Raw genomic sequence first — 23,893 nt, forward strand, 5'->3', positions numbered from 1 at the left:
TACTTTCTTGAATTTAACTAGACGAAAAGCTATTTTCTTATTTCTGTATTGAAATATTTTCTTTAATAACAATTTATTTCAAAGGTACCTACTATAACTTACTCTAATTAAATATTCAACTTATTATAAACTAAAATGTAATTAATTCAAAACAATCCATTTAAATTTTTTATCACCAAACATTTGATTCTAATTTGATAAAAAGAAGTTAACGTTAGTGATTTTTAAAAGTTTGCTCTTAAACTGGATTTCTATATTCTTCAATTTTTAAGCATTATACCATTCATTCAATTTAGATTAACCCTTTTTGTGCTTTATTAAAAAGATTTTACCTATTTTGATTTACAACAGATATATCTTTATTTAAATTTCAATTTATGAGATTAAATTTATGCATTTCTGTTTGTACAAATGAAATTTTGTACTCGAATATTCCTGATGAGCTGCAATTTTGAAACTATATATTCTTGCTAAAATGACATACAATTTTAAAAATTTAATTCTTAGTTAATCGAGTAATTAATTGTAATTTGAATCCACTGGGAGTGACATTATTTTTCAAATAAGAGAAAAATGACACCATTCATATCGAAGCATAAATGAGCACATCTATTGCTTAAGAAGAAATTTTAAATCATTAAACTAACTTTTATTCTGTACTAATAATTCCAACATTTGTTGTTTGATAATATGTTATTATTCCACGTTAGAGAATTCGAAAACCGGTTAACGCGAGCTGTTATTTAAATTTTGGCGAGAAATACTTTCGCCATTGTTTCCTCAAAAATGGCAACCCGGCGACATCTTCAAACAGGTTCAAAGGCCAACCAGTTTGCACGTTGACGACCGAGCTGGGCGTGTGGTGTGGAGTCGGAATTAGGCTTGACTTTAAAGAAAGAGACGAGTTGGTTAAACTATGGATTGTTTTAAAATATTTTAAGTTACTAATTCTTTATATTACAAGTTCAGGTATGTGTTGAATAATTTTTTCATTTTTCTGTTGCCAAAGACTGACATTTCTGCTCACGTTGCTTAGAATTTGACAATTAGGAAGAGCGCGTTTTCAAACAATTGAGAGAGCAGCGTTGTTCTGTGCCTCGGCAGGAATGTGTACATTTTGATACTCGAAGCATTACCAGAGGATAATATTCTTGCCTTAATTCAGATATACTAATAAATATATTTTGTGCAAATGGTGTTTTAATTATTAATAAGTTTATGATTTAAGATAGTGTGACAAAACTTCCTCACAGTTATTGTTTGGAATATAAATATTTAAAGTTGTAAGAAGATAGACAGTAAAAATTTCTGATAAATAATTCAGTACTTTTATAAGATCATTTAGTGAAATTTTTTTTATGTATTACAAATTTAATGTATGATATAATAAATAATACTTTAAGAATTCTTTATAATTTGAATTTTGGCTTTTATTTTATATATTCTTGCTTGCTTGATTATAAAAGTAAATGTTTTAAACTATTCTGTCTAAGAGATTTAATAAGGATAGTGTTGGCGCATACAAGAAAACAACAGTTTTTAGTATCTGAAAAAACTGTCAAGGATTTTTATGATGGATGGGAAAAATTGTCAGTTATAAATATCCCACAATATCAGTTATGTTTTGCTGTATAATGTAATTGCTTTACTTAATCTGCTGAAATAAAAAATGGTGTACAAAAATGAATTAAAGAAGAAAATTGTTTTAGAAAAGAAAGAAAATAATTATCGAAAATTATTTTAAATGTGTGTCAGTTTCAATATTTATATTGGATTTGCTTAGAAGAATTTAAACAAAATAAGCTTGAGGATGAGTGATTAATTTTAAGTAATGTTGCTGTTAGGTATTGCTGACACAATTATAATGTAAATAAGAAAAATCTATTTTAATGCTTTTTAGATTGTAAAAGCTTTATGTAATATGTAATGTACTTTCTCCAAAACTTGTATAAAAAGTTGTTATTGAATGCAGTTTTGAAACATGTATTAATTTGGTATAGATTTTGACATTACTTTAAGAAATACTTGATCAAGAATGATTTTGAACTTATTTTTCATATTTTTTGTAAATATTCTGTTATACTAATGTAAAGGAATATTGACTTCTTTTTTTTCTTTATTGATGCAGGTTTTCAAGGTCTTTCACCTTGGAAATTAAGTTCCTAGTCATCATTGTTCATCATGATCAGTATATCAAGACATTTATTAGCATTAATATTGCTGGTGATACCAGCATTTGCTGTTGTAAAAATATCTGTACCACATGATATTCAACCAGGTTATAGTATTAAGAAATTGCATTCTGAAGGTCGGATAAATATAATTGAAAATGAAGTGTCTCCACATTTTGCTCTACTTAGTGATGGATCTCTGATATCAACGGCAAGGTTATCTGATTTAGCCGGAAGACGTATTGAGCTCATGATCCAAGAAGAGAAAAAGGATGGAATTCAGTTTCATCCTTTTGTTATTCATGTTAGGGATAGAAGTAAAATGCTGTCATTTCCCAAACCTGAATACCATGGATACATATATGAAAATGAATTACCAAATTCTGTTGTTAAGCTTGGAAGCCCATTAACAGTTCTAAACTCAGTTGGAAATGTATCGTATTCTCTATCGGATAGTGAAAATTTTCGTATTTTTATAAAAGATGATGTTCTGTTATTGTCCACAAAAAAGTTAGATAGAGAAATACAAAAACAATGCTTATTGATTTTGAATGCTATTGATTCGGATGGAAGCACCGCAAGTACTACTATTAAAGTATACATTAAAGATATTAATGACAATGCTCCTGTGTTTTATAAAAGCTATTACAAATGGAATATACCATTGGATACCCCTCCCTATTCAAGAATTGGCATTATCAAGGCCACTGATGCAGATGGTGATAAAGTTGTGTATGGTTTTGTGAATACCAATAAATATCCATTTATTATAGTACCTCAAACTGGTGAGATTTTACTTGGAGGGGAGCTGGAGCCCAAATTATACGAGTTAATGGTGTTGGCAAATGATAATCGTGAACCTAAATTGTTCAGCGAGTCTGTACCTGTAACCATTTCAGTGGGTAATATAGATGCAAATGAGACCAAACATAGTGAGCAGCCTCTCAAGCGACAAAAACGTGCTGTGCGCCAGACAAGAACTTATGAGCATTTTTTGGAATCAGATGGAAGTACCCCTGGAAAAGTGATGTTCCGTTTAGATAGTGTTCACCCAGATGAAGTGTTTAATCTTGAAAATGAAAGTCGCTGGATAGATGTTGACCATAATGGTGATGTGAAAGTGAAAGAGCCTTGGGATTATGAGCAACTTGAGCGAGAGAAGACCATTGATTTTTGGGTTAAAATCAGAGCTCCCCTGCAACCTGGTGAGTAACAATTTTAGCTTTTTTGTTCTCTACTTTTATATTTTCTGTTAGAGAAACAAAAATATATTCAGATTGCTAAATTGTTTCTTTGAGAATGCTTTAAAATGCTTACATAGATATGAAAACTGAAGAAATATTTCTATTTTTTGTGAGTTCAACAATAAAAATTTAATGCTTAAAGCTGTAGAATAAGTTATAATAACATTTTAAAGTCTGATTTTATACAGGATACTGTAGTAAAAATAATAATTCTGTTGGTCCTAAACAATGATAAATAAGAATCTGTTTGGATGAAACAGCAGAATTGATTTCTTTGATTAACAAATGTCCTATGAAAAATGTTTCATAATATGAATCGCATTTTAAGAGCTGTTTATCAGTTATAAGAACCATGAAACGAAATGGTTAAAGCTGTTAAATTCTGACAAAATGGCTACATGCATGAAACTTAGTGATTTGTCAAATTTTATCCAATAAATTAGTTAATGAAAGGTTTATCTTAATCTTTTTTCAGAATTAATGGTACATTGAAAATGATAAATAAGGCTTCAACGAATATGATTTTTTATATGAACTTTTGATAAACCTTATTCAGTTTAGTTTAAAATACATTACTTAGAAGAAAATAAAAGTAAAATACATTGCTTAATTTATTTAATTTAAAAGGGATTCTAAAGCATCATAAATATGATATTGTAGATGACCAGTACCATCATTTTTTTAAGGATTACTTGACTATATAATATTTTGAAATCAATTTTTAAAAAAAATGAAAAATTCAAAATTATTCATTCTGATATCAAATATTATTTGACAAATGGTACATAAATACTTTTACAAGAAATTATATTCTTAATGAATTTTTAAGACTGTAAAATTATTGTTCAAACAGTAGATTTTATTTAATAAAATAATTTATACATGCCAATATAATTTATAGAGGCAGAACATAAAACTTAATTTTTCATAATTTTGCACAATCTAACTAAAATGTCTTTTAATTGAAGAATGATCGTATTTATTTATATATTAATCAGTTGCAAACAATAGAATATTCAGATAGTTTTACAATAGAGAAAGTCAAGTACAACTTTATTTATAGTTCAAGTGCTATTATCTTTAGTTTTATATTACTTTGAAATCAAAAGCCAAACATTTGCTGTTTAACATTTTTAATTAGGCCTATTTTTTCTAAATTGGAATGATCTACTGTGCAGACTCTTAAACCTAGAGCTGTTAGGTTGGTGCAAAAGTAATTACTCCTCCTCTCTTCAAATTAAAGCACTAATCTTGAAACAAATAATTTTTTTTATCAATGATACATTTTTCATTTTCTTTGCCAATTTTTTCCCCCAACTTCATTATTGCACATGATCAAGTGAACCAAGATCAATCTATCATCATTGTGACTTTTATCTTACAAAAAGTTTTGTAAAAAAAATAAAAGACGGTAACAAAATTTCAGGCTTCATGAACAAAATAGTTCTTCTGAATTTATTTGGTAATTTTATACAAGTAGATAAAGGTGTATGTGTGATCATAATGAAAAAAGGCAATTGCAAAATTATCGGTTAATTTGAAACATTCATTACTTTATTTGATTTCACTTTTTTTATGCATTAGACATTGAAAGGAACAAAAGAGGCACAATATCTCTAATACTCTTGTAACTGTTCCAAACCAATGTCATGCTTTGGAGAATTTTATCTTTTATTATATTTATAATCACTTGTCACATTTTATCCAAGGTTTATTCATTTATTATGAAGGCAAATGAATTTTTCATGTATGTTTATTGTTAATTAAAAAAAAAATTGCAAAGTCATAATGCTGTATTCATTGAATTTCTTTGATTAATGAAATGCCAAATATTCAACTCTTTAAAACTCCTAGTTTTTATAATCACCTGTTATGGTTGGAAAAATTAAGCTTTGCTCTAATTTTTAACCCTAAAATTAAGTTTTACTCTTGTGCAGTAAAATATGATGACCTGAATTAGTTACAGTACTTAAACTGACAGACCCAAAACACTAGGGGAAAAAAATGCAACAAAGAAATTTAGTAATCAATTCTGATTGTTATACTAATCATACACATCATTAATTCTGTGTTCTTCACTGTGTGACCCCACCCCCAAAAAAAAGGTATGATGATTTTATTTTTGTCAGGGCTTATTACAGTCATTATTATACTAGCAACTTTAAATAAAATTAGCTAACTGTTCACTCATGTTATTAATAACATTCATTTAATAATATCAATTAATTAATTCACACCAAAAGAAAAGTATTTCAAATTATACTTGCATATTAAACATAGAAAATTCTGATTTGTTTACTATGCAGATTAGGATTTTGTGATATTTTTCAAAACTTTAGAATGGTTGAAGCATGACCATCGACGATATATCTTGGATTTGAGAGATTTCATTTGAAATAAGATTTTTCCAAATCGTTTCATGGTTGCAATTGAGAAACTCTGTTGTTGTTTTCCCCATTGAAAATTTACAATGATATTTTTGAGACTCAATCAGTGATTCAGACTGGCTCTTTGATTTTTATATATTTTAATTATATAGATCATGCAGAATTTGCATAGAAAGTAAGATCAAAATATCAGATGAAGTAAAATGTACTATTGGGAAATAATAAATTATGAAGAGAACAACCCACAAACTCCTTTTCTTTGGGTAAACTTACTTTTGTGAAAATTGCAAATATTTTTACACCTAATAGTTGGCATGTTATTACTTCTTGTACAATTGCTGCTTATTATAAAGAGGATTTATAAGATTTTAATTGGATAAGGATTGATTGCAGTTTTTTCTCAAATTAATATTCCCCCTCAATTTCAGAGCATATTATTTCAGAAAACCATTTTTATACACCTTTTTAGAAATCAAAAAGGTTTATTTTTTGAATTATACTAATTATGCAGTTCTTTTTTTAAAAAATATGCAATAAAATTTTCAAAACTCAATTTGTAATGATTTTTTTTTTGTGAAGTTTTTTCTGATAATCATATTTTATCAAATCTCTCGGATACGACTTTTTTTTTTATCTTCTCTATGATAGTAATAATAATAGTTTTTTTTTTTTTGGATATAACTAAAAGCATCTTGTATGCAGTTAAATATTATTTTTGATTCCAATAAAATTATTATATTTTTAATTACATTGTTCTATTTACACTTATTTCTAGTAATTTATTAACATTTAATCTCCCAACCAAAGAAATTGTTTCTTGATTTCCATATCACCTTGCCACACATTATCAATTTATCAAAAATTTGATGATACAATAAATTGATGTAACCAAATACAACTTTAAAGCTGAAATTTTACTTTTATTAACAAAATAATAGCTTTTAGTCAGCATTTTTACTTTTTTGTATATGAAGTGTTTAAAAGGCATTGTAATTATCAAAAAATTTGAGCTCGAGATTTTGGCCATTCTCCACACTTTAGATCTCCTCGATTTCTAAAAACGTATTTTTGGAAAATGTCTGACAAAACTCAGACATGAAATTTGATATATGGATTTTACATCAAATTTCATGCAAAATCCATTCAGAGGAAATCAGCTTGTCCTGCTGTTTGAATATAAGCTAATGCGATAATCACAAGAGAGTTAGACAGATGAAGTTTGGTACACATATTTAATATCTATGATATAGGCACTTATCAAATTTTGAGTTGAAATCAAGGGGTTGACTGTTAGTTGGTCTGTATTTTCACAAAGCATGTAAATGTTAACTTAACTATGTAAATGTCAACATAAAAGCATAATGACTTAAATATGAAATTTTGTATGTGATTTTAGATTACAATCGCAGTTCCTTGCCGATTGGTCGGAGGAAATGCGTCTAAAATAAAAAATTAGATTTCTGGGTAATATTACTGATACCAGGGATTGATCGCCAAAAAACTCTCCAAGGATCACACAATAGATTCAATAAAAATGTTAGGTTTGCATCAAAGGTTAATATTTCGTAACTATTGTACGGCGATTTCGTGCGAGCCCAAGATCCATATTTTTTAGTGCGGTGAATGGGGCTAACATCTTTATGAGAGAGTATGCGAGAAATTTTTTGGAAGACTACACTCATTGGTTTCTGTAAAAAAAAAAATTCTATTAAGAATACAACAGCGCACAAAGCGAAGAAGACATTATCACGATTATGTGGGAGCAAAATCGGGTGAAATTTGTCATTTGTTAACAGCTTGGAAGTTCGGAATGTATACATGCTTGCCTCGGCAAAAGAACAAAATAAAATGTTAAATCTATCTCAATTTATTTATGGTTATCGAGTTCAGCACCTTGGATACCCCCCCCCCCCCGTAACGTACTGTTTCTTGCATACATGATACTAAGAGGATACTTAACGAATACAAAAAGCGTAGTGATCCATTTTTGATTGGTTTCGTTTTTTTTTTTTAAATTAGTTTTCGCAGTTAGAAAAGTCGAGCACTGTTCAAATTATAGTTTTGTTTTTTTATACAGATCCTGGTTAAATGATGTCGGCATCCTATTGCTCATTCTTTCGTAAATGACGTCACTGGCTTATTGTTCATTGTTGAATTTCTATTCGATTACTCTATTTATATGTTGCTGTGGTTTATATATTTTTAAATACGTCATCGAACGAGTGATGAGTGAATTTGGACTATTCCGTTTTCATTATTCATGATAAACAAGTCCAAAGCAGGAATAAAATGATGCGAATTTGAAATTTTCTTCTTATAAATAAAATATTTTTAGTGCTACAAATCATAATTTCATGTCGTTTGCCCAAATTGCTTGTGATTGTAAATTGAAATATTTTGAATATTATGGAATATGTTTATTATCTATACTATGACATTATTCCATAAGCGCAATTTTTGTTTTTGTTGCTGCCTTTCTTCAGAATGTCAGTACTGGATTTTTAATTTGCAAGGATCGCTTTCTTTACTAATTTCTTTGTTATTTTATATTTTTACCCAAAAATTTAAATGCATTTTTTTGAATTTTGTTTTTATACCTAAAATTTTTACTTACAAAACGTTAAGAAAAAACATTGCAATAGTTAAAAAAAAAAAAAAAACGAACTTGAGGAGATTTTGATGTATTTCCCTGTTTCAGACGTGTTCCTGAGTACGAAAAACATGTTTTTGGATTTCGTCTGTTTTTCGTTCTGTGAAAATAATCAAAAACTGGACGGGATCCATCGCAGGAGAGTGTCTATCTCTATGCATATGAATTTTGAACTGTTGTTGACTTTTTAAGTATTTAAACAGTTAATTAATTAATAATAAAATTATTAAGTTATTGCAGGAATGCTTGCAAATTTAAAAAAAAAAAAAATCTATACTATGAAATTGAAGCGGATGTCCAAAGAAAGGAATTTTTTGGTTTGAATTTGGCAACTGTTGAATGTTTTGATGGATGAATTTGAATTTAATATTAAAAGTATTTGCGCAAATTGTGTATTAAATTTAGAATATCTATAAAAAATTGTATGGAAATGAAATTTAAATAATTCAAAAGATAATTTTTTGTGTTTTGAGGTAATGCAAAAACCATTTTTGTGAGATACCAGTTTTGAAAGGTATGGTCATCGATTTCCACAACTAAGCAATTGTCCATCTGGCAGTGATTAAATCTATTTTCGCGCCATATTAAACTTAGGCACCTATTTCTTGATTTCCTTCATATCTTATTTCCTCTAATTAAATACTTTTTTTTTCGAATGCTATCCAGAGCATTGCTAATAATATTTTGCAGCTTCATTCATTAGCGAAGCATTGAAATAAGTACAACTGTAAAAATATTCATTTTAGCAGACCGAAATGTTCGTATAACGATTCGTTTACACTTGATTGTTGCCGTTGGATAGATAGTATGTAATAAGACCGACAGGAGTTTCCAGTGACAAGCGAAGCGTTGAATTACGTGCAAATGTAATGAAGCTATCTGAAACGTTTTTACAGAGGCTTGCTTTTCTTCGATTGTTGCCATTCGAGATGAATAGAATATATAAATATGTATAGAATGTGCCACGCATGTTAGCATTATATATATATATATATATATATATATATATATATATATATATAATATAGATTTCGGTAGAAATCCGTTTTGGGGAAGTTTATGTTCATCCGCAGTATGAACACGGTAATGTAAAAGCGCAGTCAGCTTAATGGACGGATGTAGTCATATAGATTTATCATTAAAATTGTTGATTTGTGTTAAATTGCGAGTCGATCAGTGTATTTTGAAATATTCGAGTACGATAATTTGAAAATACAATGACTTAGACGAATGAAATTTTATTTACCTTTTTTAAAACCAATCTTGAAGATTTATATCAAATTTTGGATCTGACCATTGCCATACAAAATTCATTATCCCCCCCCCCCCTCCTTACTGTATTAAGAAGTAGAATATTGTATTAGTATGAGAGCTCAAAAGAGTCGCGCATGAAAATCCGTAAAAGCATTTTTTTTAAAGGTTAGATTCCAAAATGATAGTGGTGTCTTTATATTGAAGTTCTTGCTGCACTTACTCTCGCCAAAGCGTTAAATGGCCATGTTCGAAAATAACTTTCAGAAGTGGCGCGGAAAGTGCAACAAGCTTTGAGTCATTCTCCTCGAAACAATACCCACATTTTGTCCGGAAATAATAAAGTGGTCATCAGCACTGTAAAGTATATTTGTATACAATACGTTTCTTTAGAAATCGTTGCGTAGGATGTCGTAACTTGCGTCTGAATACTTCCTGTTCTAAATTTCTATCATCTGTACTTGTAAATTACATAGATTTGAATTATACCATCATGAGACTGTTATGTCAATTAAAAACGCTTCTTTTATGCAAGATTTTGCGGCACGTATTTTGTTCACCCTTTTGTAATACAAACATTATACCGTTCACCATAACCGTTATCCGTTCGTTATTGAGACACGGGCACATTCCGTTTGAACATTTAACCAGTACGTTTGTGAATTATTAATGTAGTTAATATCGTTCCCTCTGTATAAAATTTATCCTTCCAATATACATAGATATTCCAATATATATAAATAAAATTATCCTTCCAATATACATTATCGCGTTTGCAACCATGGCAGATTTGTCCCAAAATTTGATACAGATGTGTACTTACGATGTTAAACATCCTAATTATGGATGTTCACGTCTTAACCAAATTTCATCTATCTAGTTATCATAATTTTCTCTCGGACGGCCCACCAGTCAGCCAAACTTTTTATGAACGCAGTTTGCTTAAAACTGAATAGAAACTTATAAATTTAATTGAAAGATTACTTTCCAAATCACATCCTTCTAGCTGAAAGTGTTTAAGCTATCTTACTCGCAGATATACGTAACTCCAAAAATATAATTTTCATACTTAGGGAGGTCTCGATTTTGAATTGTTCGATGATCAAAATGTGTTCTCTTTGTTTGTTTGTTTGTATGTTTCACGGCAAAGTGAAATCACGAGATTCGAGTTCTAATTCGAACCGCTCTATCATGTAAATGGATTTGATTTAATTCATCTCCTTTTAATATTTTTGAAAAGTTAATCATAATTATCATGACGCTAACATGTGGTTTCGGAATGTGTATAAGTACGGTTGTGTAGAAAAGAAGCTACTAAAAGTATTGCTGTAAAAAAATTAATGTTTAAAGAAATTTATTCAAATAAGAAAACTTGGTTACAGAAATAAAATTGATTCTACGAGAAAATCATCCCCCCTACCCCCTCATTTTAAAATGGTTTTTGTGTCATAATATGTTTCAATTTATAAAGGAAATAAAATGTATTAAATTTTACTTACGAAAAATTTAATTAAATTTTTAATAAGTAAACACGTGTTACTAAGAAATAACTACCTGCTTGATTTTTTAGAACTTTGGAATGCACGATCTTTTGATCATATGCGTCGCAGTTTACGGATAATATGCAAGCCTTAAAAGCTAATCATGTTAATGTATTAGTTGAGCTGTTTCATTTGTTTTTTTGAGTTAGAAAAATCAGCTCACTTTATTTGAACTAATGGCTCGCCTGCAAGGAATAATAAAATAAGGAATAATGAATCTGCAAAGAATAATGAAATAATAGCAACGAAATTCTCTCTCTCTATCTCTCTTTTTTCATTTTAAATATAGGTTCATTTTAAATATATAATACCAAATTAGAAAGTATTCATCATTTGTTAATATTGCACAGTGGAAAAAAAAATACTATCGAAATATATTTGTATGATTTTAAATTTCATGGTCAATCCCTTTTTCACCAGTTTTGAGTAAGAAATCTCCACAAGACGTGAGTTTATATATCCGTTATTAAATGAAGTATTCAGTTATTTAATTATCCGTAGTTATTTAATTCAGTTATTTAATTAAACACGAGAAACAGTTTTCTGGAAAGGGTGGGAAAAAAATATATATCGACTGAGTAAAAAAAAGAAAAAGTTATTGAACTGCCCAAGTTGAAAGAAATTTAATGTTGGAAGTCCCCGTTGTTGACCAATCCGAAGTCCGTCACCCAAGTTGAAATTTAATGAAAGCCATTCTTAGTCACAAATTTTCTGCGTTTAAAATGTCATTTTCACTTCAAAATAGTTTCCAATTGTTTAAAAGAAAGCAAAGAAAGGTGGGGGAAAAATGGAGTCTGCCAGATGTTCGAGTAACTGTTTAGTTGTAACTTCGTAAATCAACTTTTTTTTTTTTTTTTTTTTTTGTAGTGGGAGTATAATAATGGGATGCTTAGAGTTGTTCCCCTTCGTTTATAAGAGTGAAACAGTAACGTCCAAAAGTAAAGGATATTTTTTACCCATCCTCGGTTTTTGAATATCTGTAAACGGATATTAACCCTCCTCCACCCTTTTTTTGAATATATGGACGAGTCTGCTTACTGAACTTGTGCTCCGCCTTCCCCGACCGCCGATCTGTAGGTCTCGGGTGCAGTTTTTATGTGGTTTATCTCATCTATTCGAGAGACGCCTGATGAGAAAACGACCGATACTACATGAATGACTTCACTGTGTGTTTCGCTTTTCCCTCACCAATGTGGTATTGATGGCTTATCAGTTTTTAAATTGGCTGTTTACATGCTGCTTATCTTGTTTTAGTGATTGGGTGGCATTTTTATTTAAAAAAATATGTTGATACGTGTCTTTGTTCTGTATTATAATTTTCGTTTTTATTTCATTAGGTTCTCTTAATTTTTGACTGTATGCAGAATTTCTGAAATATTAAATTTAATAAATCTCTTTGCTCTATTTTAATTCCTCTCTGAAGGATAGTCCCTCTGAAAATAAAAAATAAAAATAGGTCTGTGAAAACATTTTTGATTTTTCTTACCTGAATGCAGAAATGAACTTCTTTCAATAATTCTATATATTAATTAGTGGATACCTGCAATAAACTGGTAATATCATCCAGTCATTATGTTCTTTCCTCCCCCTTGTTTATTTGCGGTTTGATGGTTTTTTTGTTGAGCATCAGCAGACTCCTTTTAATTGGATTTCAAAGCCGAAGGAACCTCCTCCGCTTGAAGCTTTGCGGGATTACAATCGCTCTGCTCTTCCGTCTCTAAAAACTGTCTGCTATTTCCGGAGCCCGGAACAGAAGCGGAAATCATTTCGGAAGTGCTTCCTGTCACGGCCACGTAGATTTAACACTGATTTGCTAGGAAATCATACGCGTAAGATTTATGGACGAAGGTTGATTGTTCATTCAACAACCGGCAAAGGAATGAAAGTTTAATTGCTGTCGTTTTTTTTTTTTTTTTTTTTTTTTTTTTGTATCAACTGACGGCTTTTAATTTCGAATAACTTTTAAATAATCGAAATAAAATTCTAGTTTTCCTCTCTCCCCCCCCAAAAAAAATTGTAAAAAAAAACTGAAGCATCTAGGATTTTGTCTTTGTGAAAAAATTGTGAGAATTTATGCCAACCTACATAACTTCATTCAAAGGTTGATGAATTTGGTAGGAAGCATACTTCCCATGGCTCTAAAAAGGGTTAACTGAGAGCTGAACTTTGAAATTTTTTTGTGTCTAGACTCATCTACTCAGATTGAGATTAACCGAGAAGAAATTACTTTAGCTAATCGATAAAATAAGTGATTGGTGAAGAATTCAGAATCTAAATAATATCCGAAGATGAGAAATTAGTTCCCCCCTCATTCTGATTGATTTTAAATCATACAATAGTAATTTGGTATTTTATAGCCTTTTCTTTTTGACAGATTGAACTGTCACGATGTTTCTAAAAATAAATTAATTAGGTTAATTTCTGTGTAATTTGTTTTATTTTGTATGCAGAAGAAAAAAAAGTTCAGAGGGCATTTTCGTAAGAAAGTACATTTTTCGTCTTTACTCAGAAATCAGGTCTTCGCTGAAAGAATTTAATTGAATGCACAAAGATGCATAAACACTGGTCATTGTTCTTATGGGGGGGGGAGGTAAATACGAGGAAACTGAGAATCCTAGATTACTCAATTCCATAGTAATGAATTTGGAGAATGCCCATTTTCATTCTCAAGTATTCTTTCACTGTATTGGAAACCGGGCATCAAGAAGGCGTGTTCTTTCTGAATCCTCCCCCTTCACCATTTCAGGTGATTCACTTTAGGATGAGGAAGCGTGTTACTGATATATGAAAAGCAGATTTCTTAAACAAAACTACCTTTCTCTCTTTCTCTCTCTCTCATGGGGCTAAAATTAATTTGAACGAGACGAGACTGCTATCATTGGATAATTTTCATTTCCTCTCTACTGATAACCTAAAACGTTTCCTTTTAAATAACTAAATAAAATCTATTGGGAGAGAGTTTTTTTCTTTCTTTTTTTAGAATGGTCTACAATCATTTTTAAATTTTAAGTGAGATAACAGAGAAAATTGGACTAGCAAAACTATAAAAAAAGTGGCTTAGCACAATAAACCAGAGGCTGATGTAAGGCTTTTAAAATTCAATTATGAAGACCAATTTGCCTTCTACATTTTTTTAAGTAGTTTTGGCGGACCTATTTCGATGAGTATTATGATATACTTGGTGATAGGTACAATATATGATTTCAGTCCGTAATACAGATTATTATATATCCTGTCTTTTTTTTCTTTCGTTTTTTTTTTTTTTGTTTGTTTATTGTGTGTGTATGTGTAACATCTACAGCTAACTAATCTTTCACTCTTCCTTTTTGTGAAGTAATCGAGATAGAAATTTTTTTGTCTCTTTAGAACAGTCGAGCATTCCTTCTGTAATCCATGAAATGCGGTCTCTGGAACTAGGAGCAAACACTCGCTTTCCCTTTCGTATTTGTCTCCCTCCGCTTTGGCAGCTGAATCATCACTTGCGCTCGGCCTCCACGTGCTTTTTCTCATCTGTTGACACACGCGACCGTTCAAGAAATGCTTTGGATTTTTCCGAGGCCTTAACACATTTCCTTGCTTTACATTATTTATGCATGTCCTTCCTTACAGAATTGCTGTTCTTTTCAATCGTTGCAACATTGCATTTTTGGGGACACGTATTGTAAAATTTAAAGTGGAGGCGAAACAAGACTGAAGCGTGGCGTTTACAGTGGAAGGCAATTTAGAGATGTTATTAGGTAGAATTTTCTCAACAAGCACATATAACTTTTCGTATTAAATAGAGACTTACTGCTCATGATTTAAATTCCATCGTTATTTTTTATATACATTAATTTTTATTTTGATAGATGCATTAGAATTATGTTCGGGCTGTTTAAATAGACTTTTTAATACGCATTTCTTCATAACAACAAAAAAATCTGCCTAGAGAATTAAAAAAAATTGTCACTTATGGATGTCTATTATCTTCGTTTTTAAATGCTGTATTTCAAAAATATCACGATATTCTGAAACATGAAACTCCACTAACAGTTCCAAAATTCCTTTTCCTATGTGGAGCAGCCCTCAACATTTGGCACTCGTCTTAGCTGCTTTAGAAACTTTCGGTGAAAGAAAATCAAGACTGAGGAATGCAGCGGTTTGCTGACGTAATTTCCGGATGACCGCTGCTCCTCCTCTGAGGAAATAGTTTCACCGCTGAAGAATCATCTGCAGACAATGTCTGTTTCTGGCGTGCACCCTCTCTCACCTTCGATTGCGAGGTTGGATTGGAAGTTGCGAGTAAAATGGCAATTACGTATTCTGCGGTTGCTGTAAACACAGATTGAACATAATTCGTCAGCAGTTTTGTGAGTGATTCGCATGCTTATAAGATCAGAAGAACAAACATGCTTTTATTAATTTTATGAAAATATTAGCAATACTGATTTATATCGTCGCATTAAGTTAAAATAAGACTGAAATCAACTAACATATCGCGCACATAAAGTAAGGTTGTCTATTGACTTGACAGTCCTCCATGCCTTTAATGGGTCAGCTGGTATATTTCAACTGTATTTAAGTTCTTATATAAGACATATTGCACTTTGAGCGATAATATATTATTTTTCTAGCATAAGACAAGTAATTATCAATTTCAAAATTTTAAATCTTGTCGAAAAAAATTTGTTTAAAAATCTACCGTCATTTAGCTCATATTGCAGCTGAATGACTCGGCGAACTTTTGCATCTGCTTATTTTCAGAAAGTACAGTTTCAGCGATTATGTTCTATTAAATTATTTTTATTTGAAGAGATGTAAGTTTAGCGGTAACCGTTACTTTTACATTTCCTTTGATAAAATGTCAAGTTAGGTGTTTGCGCCTAAAAATTTAACTTATGGAAATGTTAAAAAATGTATAATGAATTAAACAGGGTTGCACTCAAATCTGGGGAAAAAAATTCCTCGCGTTTTTCCTGTACATTTATTCAAGATACTAGGAAATATACGAATAGCATTCATGTGCTAGTTCTAATGGAATATGATTTTAAGAAGTGGAAAAGCAAGGAAAGGAAGCTACAATTTAACGTTATTCGAAATGGCATATTAAAAGAAGGTTTATATTTATATACAAAAAAAAAAACTATTTTATCATTATTTATTATCTAAAATTTAACTAAGTAAAATTTATATATTAAGGGGGGGGGGTATACCTTTCATGCTCTTTAATTGAAAATCACACAAAATTTAGGACATGGGTGAAACAAAACACAAAACATTTTTCTCATTTAATGATAACTTAACACAATACATTACAAAGCAAAATTTATTTATTCAGTTTTGCCAATTTAAGTATTTGGGTATCAGTTTCTGTAACTTCTGTAAATTTTTCAGCCATCAGTTTCATGGAGCTAATAGATCTAATCCTTAACAAATAAGGTACGACATTTCTGTACGGCCTAACGTATATATATATATATATAATATATATATAGCTATTTAACTTTCAGTGAATTTATGTGAAAATATTTCTGATATATCATTGAATGCATTAAAAGACGAATGTGAATCGACAAATTTTAATGCCCATAAAAATTCAGCTTTAAATTATTGTTTTTGAACTTAAAAGTTCGAAATCGGTTTATTTTCGAACATTAAATTTGACATGTCATCCTTTACTGTGTTTCTTTGATCAACATCAACAATGGCTCTTTTGAACTGGCTGGTATGTTTTCCTCTTATGGCATGACTAGCAAGTGCCTGTTTTTCCTATATTAGGGTAATTATCTTCTTACAAAGCGTACAGTACGCAGCAAATAGAATTTGCGGAACTTCTCCAACCAATTCAGCAAAGTCAGGAATGACATTTTTATCTGCCTGTTCGGTGTTAATTACGGATTTTAGCAGATCATTGTTTAAAAATAAATTTATCTAATCTACTTTGAATAAGCTCACAGTTTCACAAATAATAAACAAACCACTCAGTAAACTCAAGTATGGTTGACAAAATACCATCACGTTGTTTCCGCAGATTGAATGTTGCTAATTTCGCCAGAGAAATATATTCTACTCTTTCAAGCAGTTACAGAAGTTTCATTAGGTTAGCTGGAATGATTTGTACAGAAAAAAAGTGGAGTTTCCGCGATTACACAATTGCGAATGGTGTTTCGGTTTTAGAAGCTGTGGTACGATCTTTTATTCTTGCATTCTTTAGAGATCCACTTTTTGTAGATGGAGTAACTAAGGAACTTAAAATTATCTGCATTTTCTCTGTTTTTATGAAAATTTTCAAATTCTCATACATTTCTCCATTTTTTTATTGTTAAAAATTAAGTGGAAAGACTTGAAAATATTTTGGCTCAGAATAGTTTTCAATCACATGATTTATTCCTTTATTGCATTCAAACATCCGCATGCTCACTTTAACATTGAAATAAATTCCTTTTAAATGAAATGAATGAGTGGCGGTAAATGATGGCTTTAGTATGCAAAACGAGCAGCTGTTACCAATTCCCCAGTTTTATTTGAGTATGAAGTAATTTTATGATATTGCTTGTAATCTCTTTCTCGAAAAATATTTACTTTTAGTTGCATTTCCTCTTAAAATTCGTGCCTGGCCGTTCAAATGCTAAATAAGACTTGAAATATTAAAATGAACCCAGAGCGGCTTTGCTGAGCTTATTTGAGACGATAAATATAACAACAATAGTAACCGCTATGCGCAAGAAGAAAATAAACCAGGAAATAATAGTGTAGCAATTCCTCCCCCCCCCCCCGTCCTTAAGAATAAAGGTATCAAAGTCTGAGGCGCTGATAGCAGCAAGAGACACGCTCTCTGTTCCTAACGAAAATCCTTTACATTTACTTAGCTTACTTTCATTTTCTCTTTATCTATGCATTTACATGTAAAACTCAGATAATAACTGCGTAAGAGGCAACAGGCACGACGTCCTCATCCGCAAATCTAACTCCTTTAATTTCCTCCTTTCGGAGATCCAGGAACGCAGTCTCGCTCAGCTCGCCTCACAAGTTATTCTTTCTGATCGGCTAATTCACCTGCTTTCGCAGCTTGAATTGCACGCTTCTCCGCTCACTTCCAAATGTGATGTTTGCTTTCTCAACTCTTTCAGTTTATCAACAAAACCAAGCCACCAAGCCATAACTTTTAATAATTTACTCCAACGTGAAAAAGGCAAAATTTTCAAGCTCTTTTTTAATGATAAAATTTTTCACTTCTCTTTTCTTTCACTTCTTCTGCAACCACTGATATCTCTAACAATCGCTCAGGCCAACAATTCATATAGAACCATAACTTGAACTATCGACCCCTGATCAACAAATCAGTCGGATTTTCTCATAATGAGCAGTGAAACTACCACTTTGGATTTGAATTTACCATCACCTCTGAAACTCGATTCGCAACAAATTATCTTCACTTTTTTACAGATTCTATTAACCAGTAGAAAGCTGTTAACGCATTCGATTGAAACTCAAATTTACCGATTTACCGAAAACGCTTTTTAATATATTTTCCCTTTCTCAAACCAATCGCAACTCGCATCAACTCTAAACATGGCAAGCTTACTTTTTTTTCTTTTCTCTTAAAGGAGCAATTTTAGTCTTTCACATAATAAAAGGCACTCTACACTTCTCACACTCAACAAAATATTTTAAACATGTTATTGCTGTGTGGCATGGCAGAATGCTAATCATGTAATGCTTGGATCAAAATCTGATGACAATCGATACTCTAATTGATAATTAAGTCTCAAAAACTTTAAAATAAGGTATTGCTGTGGAGAATAAACAGGTGTGCAAAATATATAAAACCACCAGCACGTCAAAAAATTGATAAAAAAAAATTATATCTTCAGTAAATTGGAAGGCATTAAAAGTGTGCAAAAAATAAACTGATAAAGCACGAAAAATGGATATTAGTATTTCTTAGTGCCCACTGTTAGTACATACTTAGTACGCACACTTAATACATACTGTTAATCGAGAACAGATGCACATGCTTTTCATTCTATTATTATCAGATACTTTTCTTTGAGAAGGGGGAGGAGAGGATATTCTTTTTCAGTTTGCGGTGGTTCGTTCTCCTGACTAAACCGTTTATTGTGAACAGTTTTGCTGCTGCCGCGATCTTTTCGATTCCAGCATTTAGAACGTGGAGAACAAAGCCCCATTGTTCACCGTGTGTGGAGGGGGCGGGAGGGAGAATTCTGTGCCCGGATGAGTGCATCCTTTGTGTGATGGGGACTTCGTTTTCCATCTTCCGTCGGCCTCATGAAATGAGTGGCTTCGTGACTGCGATGATCAGGCTTCAGCATTTTGTTGGTTTTAACAGCGGATTGGAAGAAATCAGAAGGGTTTTTTTAAACCTTTTCCTTACTTAAGGAGAATTTGTTGAATGAAATTTGAAGATAGTGTTTTTATTGTGTATGTAAGTAAATTTTGGAAAGTTTGTCGCAATGAAAAGCAAGTTGTTTGAAATTGAAGTCAAATAAAATAAAATGTGAACAAGAGCCACCGAAATCTTTGATTTCATTTCGAATGAAGGTTAGTTCGGTTAAATATATTTCGAATTTAGAATTACGGGTAAATCTAGCTTGCTTTATGTTGGAGAATAAACAAAACTGTAATTTATTTTTCTGCAAAAGTGAAGTTACTCATACGTAGTTGTATTAATTGTGTTTGAATAAGAAATTGACCATTGTTTCCGAACCTATGCATCGCCCGAAATGTTGCTGGCAAAATGAGGTCAAATTTTCGCTCTCGAAAATCTGGTTTGACTCGACAAATTATTAGCATTTTGCGAGTGAAAGCCCGTTGAGTCACGTGGGCGTGGCAAGAGGAAATTCCTTGGAATTCACCAAAAAAATCTCCGATTTAAATGTACGCTTTTAAATAAAATTAGCTTCGAAATATACTAATCTAGAAATAGCCACTCGTTTGATGCTATAAAAGTGGTTTTTTTGCTATTCCTTACGCATTAAGGGAAGAATAGATATTATTTCAGTGAGAATGAAGCATTTTGAAAAATAAAAATTGAATACGAGGTTCCATAATATTTGTAATGATTAATTACAAAATACATTAGATATTCAAAAAGTAAAGGATGATAAAAGTGATTTTTAAAACGCATTTTTATTAGTATACATGTCTGATAAGGAGGTAATTTATTAGGAATATGCGTAAATGGCGTTGGATTGATTCCAACTGTATTTTCATGGGCTGTGATGGATTGGAGTTTTGGGAATTGAAAGTCTTTCGCAACTTTATTTCACTAAAGAACTACCGAGTGTACACTTTGGGATCAAACGTGCTCGAATGTGGGAGCGAATGCGGGTGGGATGCGGGAGCTTAAAGAGAAGCCACTGCGTCAGCCACTACAATTGCAGAATTCTGAGATACGTCCCGAAAATGTCCTTCGTGTTTCTTTTAAACAGAGCAGTTTTTCAAAATTTTTTAATAGATTTAGATGGGTGGCTGCTTGCTTTGTCTTTACCATATAATTACAAATTGGGGAAAAAAATTTTCATCCCATTTTCAATTAGAAAGCCAAAGTAATAAACCAAATTTACTTTTTGGAATGCTTTTCTCCAATTGTTAAATCAGAAACATCTGGAACATAATAGTACTACAGCAACAACGAAAAACTTAATTATTAAGTGAGCTTATTACGTATTTACGATATTGAATCAGCATTAATTGTTAAGAAAAAAGGTACAATGTTTACCAGTAGCATCCATATAATGAAACCAGTAGCATTCAAACATCCATATAATGAAAGGAAACCTTAAGTTAAGAATTACTTTTGGCGAGAAGATAAATATCACCATCCGGGTGATTAGATATGAATTATGTAAATTTGTCTTTGCTTTGCAGCTGGGATAAGTTGACTTTTTCTTTAGTAATTTGAAAATATGAACGTGTTATTATTAGTCGATGTATTAAAGGAAATTTTACTGCTTGGCGAATGTTTAGGTAAACAAGTTGTATTTCTTCCTTAAGATTTGGCCATAAAATATTATTTCGATAATAGGAGAGCTAGATAATCAAAGCGTTTTAACACCTCTTGCACCGAAAGGTCACATCTCATCTTAACGTTTTACTTCTTAGCGCAACTTCTAGCGGCGGCGGATGCTCGATCTCAATAATCGGCAGCAGTATTTACATTTTATTGTTTGGTGAAAGCAGTTTTGTGATAAAATTATACGATGTTTGAATATATGATAATATAGAGTCTAAGCAACTAATAATTGAAAAAAAAAAAAAAAAAAATTAACGTGACGATTGCTTGCGTATTCTGTTTCAAAATTCTCCGAACAACTTCTGGAATGGATATGCAAAGAACGGGAGGAATAGTCCAAAACCTAAATAAGAATATTTTTATTGCTTTAAAAAATATTTTCAAAACTTTATTATTATTATTATTATTATTATTAAGATGTTTTTTGGTTGCCGACGCCAATGGTTAAGCATATATCAAATGCGATTTTTTAAAGATTAATTCTTGACACATATAACTTCCATTAAGAGGAAAGATTTTCTCGTTTCGGTGTACTCAGTTAGCAACTGAAGGTAAAGAGTTTATGATAGAGAAAGATTCTCTTCGAACCCTTGCACTCGGATGTTGACTCGCGCTCACCATTCAAGACGTTTTATTCATTTATTTATTTAATTTTGATTGTTAAAAATACCTGCAGAGTAGTAAGAAGATGCAAATTAATTAAACGGGAGAATTCAACTGAATTATATATATTTTTCGGAGCAGTAAACAAATCTTTGTATTAAGTGAATAATTATGCATCGAATTGCCTGTCCGAGTGCAAAAGGTTAATAATTAGAATTTGATGTGGTTTGTTTGAGATGTTATGATACAAGAGCGATAAAAAAGATATATCGATATGAAGAAACTTTGATAAGTTTTAAAATGTTTGTATTAAAATGATTAAAATTAATTGATGGCAAAATACTTTAGTCAAAAAGGCTAGGAATAAATTTCAGAAGCTAGTTTAAATATTGATGTCATTATGCAAGGGCTAGATATATGAATAGTAAAAAATCTGCGAGACATTTCATCTGTCCATGCCTAACACCGATCCATGAACCCGAATAGAAATAATTCTTCTATTCGCGTTCGAAAGAGCATGCCCCCTCTCTCATCTGTTCTGCTTAGCGGAAGTTCAAATAAGGCACGAGAGGTCGGGTGTCCAGAGCACGGTTTAAAATGAGTCACCCGTGAGTTCATATTGAGTAAAAATCAGTCATTTCTTGTGAATATTTTTCTTTTATACCAAGGCTTTTAAATTGGAAATGCACGGTCGAGAAAATGTAAATTCCGAATGGTAGGTAGCAAGCCGAATTTGTACACGGTTTTCTTATAAAGCGGAGGATAAAAATTGTGCATAATACAAAATTACACGAAATAATATTTCATCTTGAAATTGTATATGTATTTGCAATCATAAGTGCAAAAGGTCGGATCGGGATTAGTACGATGTGTGGACCCGAAAGGCGGATCACCGTAATTTCAGACAAATTTTTTTGTGCTACTCTAAATGGCAATGACTCTGAATAATTGGCGATATTAAGGCGAAGAATTGGTTATGATGAATGATTCTTATTTTTGAAAATTTTCCTTTATTCCAATTGAATCGATTTTTTTTTTTGTTGTTGTTTTTGTGATTGATGTGAATATTATTGCAACATTGGGATGAAAAAGTGATAGCTTTAGTAATTCCGGTACCCGTTGGATCAGATTAAAAACTTTTTATCACCGTCGGTCTAGAATACCTATAAGTGAAGACAACCCCTATATATAGATAGGAATAACTTCCTTCAGATAGGAATAAATACGAATGCTTTTAATATGACGTTTTAATTCTGAAACTAAATGATGTGATGTACGATTATGTAATATTAACAATAGAAAAAATTAGAGGTTTTGCTGTACAGGAGAAAATTTTTGCAACAAGAAATAGAAAGAAAACCCGGAATTGTGCGAGTCATTTCGCATTTTAGCCAATGGCGTATTTTAATTTTTCTAAGCATTGTAATAACTTCCACTTAATTGAATATTAATTAGAATTGTTGTATCTTCTTTAATTTTTTTAATTAATCAGCGGTGACATGAATCTAGCTTGGATTTTTAGCCATTCATTGCTGACATGTAATTAACACACAAGTGGCAGAAAGTCGAAAATGTATTTTGGACTTTTGGTGTTGAACTACCATTAGTGCCAAAAGATCAAATTCCATTTCGTTTTCTTTAAATTGTTACGTCTTTTTAATTATTTCGTTTACGTGCATGTAAAATCGCATGCCGAGAGACGATCAACACCTTAACGAATTGAGTTCAAAATTTGACTCGGATCTGCATTATAGATGCTAAACCTATGTACCAAATTTGATCCACCCATTTCTGTTACTTTTTTTTTTTTTAATTGCGCCTATTTGTACTCAGATATTCGGCTACGATGATTTCATTCAAAATTTGATAGAAATACATAAGTGTGTAGTACAAGAAAGTAAAAACAGTATCATTTTCTTCCTCATAATGAAATACATTATTTGTACAGTTTTTAACCTTTTCTCTGACTTATTCTAAAGGCAAAAAGAAGGAAAGCTTGAAATAACTCGAGCAACTCTAATCTTTTGTTAC

At 31.2% G+C, this 23,893-nt stretch overlaps 1 protein-coding gene across 1 annotated transcript in view; it reads left to right on the forward strand.

Annotated features, from left to right (window-relative positions):
• Nucleotides 1-833: 833 nt before the first annotated feature.
• LOC129984704 (neural-cadherin-like) overlaps nucleotides 834-23,893 on the forward strand; it is a 287,446-nt gene continuing 264,386 nt past the window's right edge. The window contains exons 1-2 of the mRNA XM_056094645.1: nucleotides 834-969; nucleotides 2,129-3,376. Coding sequence (XP_055950620.1) covers nucleotides 2,182-3,376 — 1,195 coding nt within the window. The 5' untranslated portion in view covers nucleotides 834-969; nucleotides 2,129-2,181. The remainder of the gene's footprint in view (nucleotides 970-2,128; nucleotides 3,377-23,893) is intronic.

This window comes from Argiope bruennichi, chromosome 9 (genome assembly GCF_947563725.1).
Source record: "Argiope bruennichi chromosome 9, qqArgBrue1.1, whole genome shotgun sequence".
NCBI classification, from domain to species: domain Eukaryota; kingdom Metazoa; phylum Arthropoda; class Arachnida; order Araneae; family Araneidae; genus Argiope; species Argiope bruennichi.